General features: G+C 39.9%; 1 protein-coding gene across 1 annotated transcript; it reads right to left on the reverse strand.

The window, feature by feature from the left end:
* Nucleotides 1-11: 11 nt before the first annotated feature.
* On the reverse strand, nucleotides 12-9099 carry LOC129096483 (E3 ubiquitin/ISG15 ligase TRIM25-like). Its single transcript, XM_054605282.1, has 7 exons — nucleotides 8377-9099; nucleotides 6595-6690; nucleotides 6190-6423; nucleotides 5241-5409; nucleotides 5120-5146; nucleotides 4387-4590; nucleotides 12-2831 (listed from the first exon to the last, which is right to left on the reverse strand). Exons 1-7 carry the CDS (start codon nucleotides 8971-8973, stop codon nucleotides 2740-2742), a joined length of 1419 nt encoding a protein of 472 aa, XP_054461257.1. The 5' UTR covers nucleotides 8974-9099; the 3' UTR covers nucleotides 12-2739.
* Nucleotides 9100-9269: the final 170 nt, after the last annotated feature.

The raw sequence follows: 9269 nt of genomic DNA on the forward strand, positions 1-9269 counted from the left end.
GGTCCTGTTTATTGCAGAATGGTTGTCTGTTGCTCACAGCCATATCCGAAAAGCCTGTCGTATGTTAGTTTATGCTTCTTATGAACATGGAGCCAACTTGCTGCAATAAGGCTGAACAGGGATCAGTTCTTAGCCACCTGATGCCTATGCTTTTGGAATATGCACCTCCTTGGCAGGTGACCAATTCTCGTGGTTTCATCACCCTCTATGTGTTAGGTGAATGTCTTCTTGCTCAAGGACAAATGTTTGACCTATTACCTTATCATCCATGTTTACCAGAGTTGTGTGTTGTGTTGCACTGAAATAGCTTAAATGTAACTGGGGTTTATTGTCTGTTTTTTTTCAGCCACGCTAGCAGCATGGCTCTTGTTTAAGTCACTGTTTTTAGAGTGAAATACCTCGATAACTGTTTCATGAACTGTGCGGCAATTTGGTAAAAAATATGGATGGATGCCTGAAAATGAATCCTAATGATTTTGTTGATCCTGAGTATTATGTTGGCACCACCAACATGTCAAAATGGTGCTTGTCAAATACTGTAGTACTTGATGTGATACTCTTGACGGAAATTACTCACTGAATTCTCTCAACCTCAGCTGTCATTTGAGACTAATGCTAGATAGCATGCTAACATGCAAAATATTAGCACAATACATCCTTACTGTACGAATGACAGCACATGCTAGCCTCCAGCTGAAATCAGAGTTGGACTTTGATACAGGTGTTGATGACAAAACGGCTTAAGGCTTCACTCAAAAGTATTTTTATATTAACAATGGATAGAATTAATATGTGTAATGTGAAACGGGTTACTGGTAGTGGAGAACCCAGAGACGGTCATCGACAACTCTGCCGTTACCCTTTGATTTCTAGAGAGCTTTAGCGTGTTTCCATTTCTAGGTTTGGTTTTATGGCTTCCCTGTTTTGGTCAGATGCCCAGCACAAACTTAACAAATAGTAGTCTCCTTTTTAAAAAAAATCATATTTCAGCATACTGCTTTCATTGACATTCCCTCATTTACAAAGTGTTGCAATGGGTCAGTAAACTGTAACAAACATAAATATGAGCACTATACATGAAGGCTGCCATCCTTATGGAAACATCCAAATCTGAGATGGTCTGCTCAAATCTCTACTTGCGTCATTTGTTTTCCACCTGCATTCTGCGAAGAAGTCAATGAGTACAAGCCGATCAGAGGCAGTAGGGCAGGTTTTTCACAGAATGCAGGTCGATCAAACTGCTGTAGATAACAGGCCGGCGGATGGGAGGGCACTTTAACATTTCCAAAAAAACTCTCTTGCACAGTTGTTGCTCATATGCCATTGGTTAGACTACCGCGTGCCAATAGTGGCAAGTGTGTCTTGAGATTGCGGCTAGAGATCAAAACAGAGCTACAAAGACAGTGAACATTGCACTTGCATTTGTTAGGTTGCCAGAAACATGATTTCAAATGAATGCTTTTACTGTCTGTGTCTGCTGGATGCTCAGTAGGGTTTTTTTTTGCTAATATATTTGGCATAGCAACTTTGAAAAGCCACAATATATTTTAGTGGGATGTTCAGCTTGTTCTGGAGTTATGCCCCAAAGTGGCTAAAGCAAAAACCTCATAATGCAGCTTTGATCTGATGAGAGTTGACAACGCAGAGCTGAGCCTGATAAGCTGATCGAAGGATTACCCTTTTCGATTTATGTAACAATGCTTTTCTTCTGGTGCCACTAGAGGAAAGGATTTATTAATAGCAAAGTGCTCCCTCCATTTTGAAACCATCCAACAAATGTGTGTTTACTGTTGTAATGAGATGACACCTCAGAAGGTTGCTAGCGTGGCTAAAGACCTTTACTTGTTTCCTGGTTGGGGGTTGAGCAACATGACTGTGATGTTATTGGTTGTTTTGATTGTTCCCAATTCAATCCTGTCAGTTTATTATTATTTGTTAAATCTTGGCAGATACAGAACTGTATTTATATAGACTCAATTTCTTAAGGCAAATTCCACTGTGTCGTGTGTACCGAAATACTTTCATTATTAATTAATATATATATATATATATATATATTTGAATATGCTTACTTTTTTGCTGTCAAATATCTGTAGAGATAAGAGAACCCTAAAGCTGATAAGAATGTGCAGAAACATAATACATTTTACTTTGACCACGATATGGTCCTTATGTGGCCTTTGCTAAACAGTAATGAGAATACAAAGTAAGAGAGAATAAGATTTTTTTATTGGTAACAATCATGTAAATCATTGGTGTTTAAAAAATGGTAGTAAAAAGAGGGTTTGATGAAATTGTCATTACAAGTGACAAAGACAGATTTTGATTGAATTGAATGTAATGAAGCGATCTTATGAATTTGAAGACATTCCCATAAATATTTTCATAAATAAGCAACATGTCTCTGTGTTTTAATTATGTTATATTATAAAGAATTTAAGAGGACTGCTCCCTTGATCCCTCGTCAGAGATCACAGCTGCCATACAGTATGTTCCTGCTGGGTAGAATAAAACCTTCACTCTGATATCATTATATTTGGATGTGTTAATCATTTAACAAATGCAGAACTCAAGGTGTTTGTAAATGTTCATTTCAAAGCTACTGCATATCCACAGTGACTATTGTTGAAAGTAATGCAAATAAGCACCAAAGGTTTTGTGTATGTGTGTCTATGATGCTTTTTAAGCCATATAGTAGTGCCAGTTATGCTAAAGGATAAGGATAGTGGCTACTTGGATTTATCTTCTGGGAATGCAGTATTTATTGGAGTCAAATCCTTTAGCACTTGGCATATTTCCTCCTGGAGCATTGGGGGGCATTTTGTCTTGTTCTGAAAGGACAATATACAAAAAGGTTTCTTTAGTAGTTCGTCCATTTTGTTAGAGTGCTGCCACATGCCAAATTGATACTTGAGTTGAATTATGTTAAACAGAAGTACAACAGTGTGTGTGAACACCTGAACTTGTCATTTTTACAGAAAAGTAATGTTTTCTTAAGTTAATGTAGAAGCTACAATTTAAATTGCAACTCGCCCCCAGTTTGCCAACATCTTGGCACACACCGGTAATTCAGGTTGTGCAGGTCTCTAAAAGGGCTATAAGCAGTTGCTCTTGTCACTGCTAACTCTTCCATCTGCTGATTGGGAAATCTGACAATTGCAAAATGGTCCAATCAAGGAGATACCTGTCAGTCTGTTTAACTTCCTGTTTACTCCCTTGGTTTGTTCCTAAAAAGTCAGTGTCAACAGGAACAAAACTAAATGTACCAAATGAAGACAACTGCAGGTGTGAAAGCACTTTAAATAATTTGCATTCTGAGACTAATGTCCGGTGGCATTTTGTTTGTTTTAGGGTGCAGTTCTGTTTTTCTGTTGTCGTACTGGATATGGGGCCCTTATGTGTTCGGGGTGATAATCACCCGACTGAGGAAAGGCTTCTTAGCTTCCACTAAACCAACTGCTGCCACCATCATGGTCCTTTCTTTAAGGCATTGCTGCCCTTTGGGACCACTTGGCAATCTTGTTGTCTCAGTCTTTTTTTTTTTTAAATATCTTTATCGATACATTTTTATTGCCTGCTTTCTTTGTGATTATTATTGTTAATTCATACACCGGGACCTGAGTTCTTACTTTTGTTGCCTCTAATGCACAACATCTCTGGAATTACAATAAAGGATCCTTATCTTCTACTGGAGTCCTCCCTCATATGCACATTCTATTCAAAAACTCAGGTACTTTACATTTTACTAATGTGCATAACAGTTTCATGGCAGCCAGATATAATGACTTTGTGTATTTACCAGCAGTCCACTGTCCAGGCTTTTGTTGCCATGTTACATGGATGAATCATCCAAGAATAACACCCTTATCTACGTGTTAACTGGGCCACCACCTTCAAAGTAAATACTGATGACTAATGCCTTTAGAAAAAGAAAAAAGCCCAATTCAAACAATTATGATCGCATGTCAGGAGAGATGCTTTTCACTCTGCCTTCAAGTGTGGTCAAGAAGTTAAAACACTTAAGCCTTTAGAACTGCAAAAATATATGTTTGTTTTTCATTCTAGTGTCTTTTCTTATTGTTCAGTTGTAATCTTTGATCAATCTCTGGCACAATAGTTTCTTTCGGGATTAATAAAGTTCTATATTATATTATTGTATCTTATGACCTGGTTCCTTACAATCATACTGAACCCTTTAAATGCACTTGATTTATACCATCTGGGTGTAGAAATATCTTTAAAATTAATCTAATGGCATATGTTTAAGAAGATATGTTACAATCTCAGTGTCCCATGGTCACATCTCTGTCTGACTGCTACAGTCTTTTTGAATAGATTAATATAACCATTTGATATTGTGTGTGTGTTTTATACCCTTTTACTTACTTGTCGTTTGTCCTGCCATAAACGGAGGACCCTGATAAGAGCCCTGTGGCTGACCCTGCATATACTGAGATGGATTCCAGTATGCTTGGTTCCCCATAAAAGAATACATTTGTCCAGGAAATGGCTGGAATAATGGCTGGATGGGGGGACGACCTGGACTGTGGGACCTGGGCTGCCTTTTCTGCTTTGGAGGCTTGGTTACTTCTGAAACAGGGAAAGTGAAAGGAGATGATCGTGTTATAAAATGCTCGTTGAATTGCTTTACTTTTTTTTTTCTATTTTTTTTTTTTAGCCCTATAAAAGCACCAATATGCCAGACAGAGATGTATGAAGATACTTCATCTCAAAACTTCGGTAAGCACATTACATGCAGATATTGACAGCAAACTTTTTCTGTGACTTCGAGGCTGTACAGACCTGAGTGTGACTGTTTATCATTCACATAGGAATACATTTAAGATAGGCACATATTGACTACAGTAGGTAATACTGTATTTAGATAAAACCTTCATAGAGATTAATATACCAGATTCAGGTTGAGATCCAGTACTTGCCAGTGCTAAGACAGGACCTGCTTTTTTATCTGTGGATGGTAAATTGACTACAATTACAAAAATCTCAGGTACACAAGGCAAATCATTTTCCATTTTCAGTAGCCCACCACCACAAAACACACCGTTAATAAATACAACATTTGATTTAATCTCCAGTATCTCCCAATACACAAACTTACCAGATGCAACAAAGCCAGGGTTAAGTTCTGCAACAGAATTGGACATGATTGGTTCCATTAGAATTTCATGATATATTTCCAAATTTAAACTCTCCCACTTAAAATGTACCTGCACATTCACCTGGTCTAAGTATGAGTAGTCTGGCCTCAACAGGCTGTTTAAGGATCTCTGTCAGATGCTCCTTCAGCAGAGCAGAAAAGGCCTGTGTTGCTGTCACCTTCTTGGAGTCCAGGTTGATTCGAGGGACAGAAGGGTCATTAAACTTTGTAGCTTTGAAGTCAGATGAAGCCTGCAAAGAAAAAAAAATACTTATTAATGGGATTGGTCTGCAAGATAAATGGACAAAATAGGTGCAGGGTGCAGAGGCTTCCATTGTTCTCTTGTTTTGATAGGGCTAAAATCAAAAATGTTGAAATTAGAGCTGCAATTAATTATTATTTTCTATCTATTAATCAATATATCTTGTTGATTTCAGATAATTGTGAAAATGACCAGCTGCAATATCCAACAGCCAAGGCATACATATTCAAATTGTTTTTTAAATTCAAATAACAGTCCAAAACCAAAATATATTTGTTTCCCAATTATATATCTCTGAGAAAAGCATCACATCCTCACATCTGAGAAGCTGGAACCAGCTGTTTTTTGCTTTAAAAATACTCAAATTAGTTATCAGTCATCAAAATAAAATCCACATAAAATAGAAATAATACTATCAAAATAAAATCAAAATAGTTGCCTACTAATTTTATAATCTACAAATTTCTGCAGCTCTAATAACATTTAATACATTTGCTTTAATACAAATTGTGTTAGCTGCAACATCCACCCAAATAATATACAAGCCAATTCCTCTTTCTCGCCTCAAACATGCTGTCTCAGGTATGCATAAAGAAAGGCCATTTTAAAATAACATGAGAATATTCCCAGTGTATATATTACATGAGACCAGTTTCCTATTTTAATTGTTATTTCTCTCTGCAGTTTATTCCATCTCATTTCAGGCTGAACATCATCTCCCTCTCTTTTATATCCCTCCTTCATCTTCCTGTAACAATGTTCATCCCACCTGTAGAAAGGCCAGCGTATGGGATTGACTCAGCAGCCTGTTGATATGTTCTTTGGCTTTGCTCATTTTGACAGTATTGTTATTCAACCTCTTCATGAAGTCCCGAAGTTTAGTCTGGCAAATGTCAAGCTCGCCGTCCACGTCATGCTGGGCCTGACGTTCTTCTTGGTCCAACATATTCCGCATCTGCTGATACAAAGCTGCCAATGCCGTCTTCCTTTTGGTTGCTGCGTCCTAGAAAAAGGACCAAGATAGGAGCCATAAATAAATACATGAACAGGTAGCCTTATTAAAAGGACAAACTGACATGATGTAGTGCCATCACGTTTCATTCGGTAAAGGAATCACTGATGATTTGTTTCCCATTTTTTGTGAAAAACATGAACTGTAATAGATACAAATTACCTTCAACTTGGTCTGCGTGTTCTTTATTTGAAACACAGCAGTCTCAGTCTTCTCAATATTCCCATCCAGCAAAACCAGCTTGTCTCTCAGGCCAAGCTACAAAGACAGATATCAAACATAGCTTTAGTATACCGAGAATTATGTTATGTTTGAAACAAACCTGCTCACTTATTTGCTACAGCCTCAATGGAGGGCCTAGAGCACAATGCAAACATTACATTACATTACAGTCATTTAGCAGACGCTTTTATCCAAAGCGACTTACAATCAGTAGTATATTACATATCATTCACCCATTCACACACTGATGACAGGCTAGGTGCCACTCTAACTAACATTCATGCAACATCCAGTCCACACCGATGGCAAGCCTTCGGGAGCAACTTGGGGTGTCTTGCCCAAGGACACATCGACTGCCGAAGCCGGGTATCGAACCACCGACCCTCTGATTGGAGAACTACCTTGCTCTCCACTACGCCACAGCCGCCCAAACAATCCAAACGGCAGCACCAAAGGTCACATGTTTTTATGATGCCAAAATACATTTATAACAACAGCCTACTGCAATAGTCTTGAATGCCTGAAACCTTGGTAATATATTTCCATCATAATGTCCATTTCTAAGTTAACTTCTAAGTTTGTTATAGAGAGAGTTTGATTGGAAGATTGACATCAAGCCCATGTCTTTATAGTTACAGTATGTGTAGCATGAGCCAGCAGGTAACTTAGCTTAGCACAAAGACAAAAACATTGCAAACAGCCAGCCTGTTTCTGTCCGAAGTTCAAAAAAATCTGCCCATCAGCATCTCCAACGCTCACGAGTTAATAGGTGCAAGGTCCGAGCCAAGATAACTGTTCCCCCCTGTTATGCTAAGCTAAACTAAGCTAAGCCAACCGGCTGCTGGCTCCTACATATTTAGTGCAATGTTACAGTCGTGAGAGAGGTATCAATCTTCTTGTCTAACTCTGAGCAAGAAAGCGAACAAGCATATCTCTCAAACTGCACCTTTCAATAGGTGAGGACCGGACAAAATTTCCTTACTTTCCTCATAGTACTCTGAAAGTTGAAAACTCATGATCGGTCCTCACAAAGATAGATGTAAAAGTACACACACACACACACACACACACACACACACACACACACACACACACACACACACACACACACACACACACACAAACAAACAAACAAACAAACAAACAAACAAACACACCTCTTTCAGGTTCCTCTGCTCCTCGGGGGATATGAAGGAGCCTTGTCTTTCAAAGACCCATTATTGGGTTAGGTGCTAACAGAGTTTAAAAAGAACTAGGCAATTATGCTCACGTTATCAAGCCTACCTCCTCATTGATATCTCACACAAAAACAGCATCCCTGCTACAAAGTCATTCTTTTTTAAAATAATTGCAAATCCTTTTTATAGCCCACACATAAGCAACATACATGCATTTTAAAAGAGAAAAGCAAACAAACTGTATTTAGAGCTAAATATATTCTACAGGAAAAGTAGTCCCAAAAAGTTGCGTTCTGTCGATTAATGTGGACAGATACACTGTCACTTCAATGCTGTAAGAACCACAAACCAACTCCCATTCACCTTTTATTTTTGGGGGGATTGCCCCTTTAAATTAGGGATGCACTGATCCAATTCATACAAAGTGTTTACCAGTGTTGTTCAGTGATTAATAAGCTCAATTAAGATTAATAAGTATCAGGCAGATGCAGGTAAACAACACACACACACACACACACACACACACACACACACACACACACACCTCTTGCAGGTTCCTCTGCTCCTCAGGGGTTATGAAGGAGCAGCCTTTGTGCACCTGCTGGAGGCAGAGGCTGCAGATAGGGCGGCTGTGTTGGCTGCAGAAGAACTCCATCAGCTTGTGGTGGTCCGGGCAGATCCGCTCTGACAGGTCGCCGAGGGGCTGACTCAGCTGGTGGAGCCTAAAGGTCGGGTTCTCCCGGTGAGGCCGCAGGTGCTCCTCACAGAAAGAGGCCATGCAGGTGAGGCAGGTCTGCGACGCTTCTGCCTCCATACACGTATCGCAGCGTATGACACCCTCTTCCTCGGCTTTGCTCTCCTCTGCTGCCGGGGTGGCCTCGCTCTTGTTCGTCCTCAGGTTGAAGGTCTCCACGACGGTGCTGAGGACCGTGTTTTTCTTCAGCTCCGGTTTGGTGGCGAAGTGGGTCCGGCACTGAGGACAGCTGTAGGAGTCCTTCCAGGTGGCGAGGAGGCAGTCCTGGCAGAAGTTGTGTCCGCAGGGGATGGTCACCGGACAGTCGAAGGGACTCAGACAGATGCTGCAGGTCAGCTCGTCCTCCAGACTCATCAGAGAAAACGGACTCGCGTCCATTTCGGCCATGATGAAGAGTCAAGTGACGCTGCTGGGGAAAACGAAACTTAACTTTTTTTGCCCACGCCACTATTATGTTTTTATTAAATACTAATCGCCCACAAAACACAGTTGAAACACACCCTTCCCGAGCTCAAACGGCGTTGTGTCACAAGCAGCTCTACCTATACGAGCCCCAACTGACACAGACTCAAGTGACTATACGACAAACACTGTCCCTATAGGGACAGTGTTTGATACAGGTGGAAACAAGGCTTATGTGAGCAGTGCCAGAAACAGGCTGTGATTAAAAAAAAAAAAGGGAG

The sequence above is a fragment of the Anoplopoma fimbria genome, chromosome 9, assembly GCF_027596085.1.
Source record: "Anoplopoma fimbria isolate UVic2021 breed Golden Eagle Sablefish chromosome 9, Afim_UVic_2022, whole genome shotgun sequence".
NCBI classification, from domain to species: Eukaryota; Metazoa; Chordata; class Actinopteri; order Perciformes; family Anoplopomatidae; genus Anoplopoma; species Anoplopoma fimbria.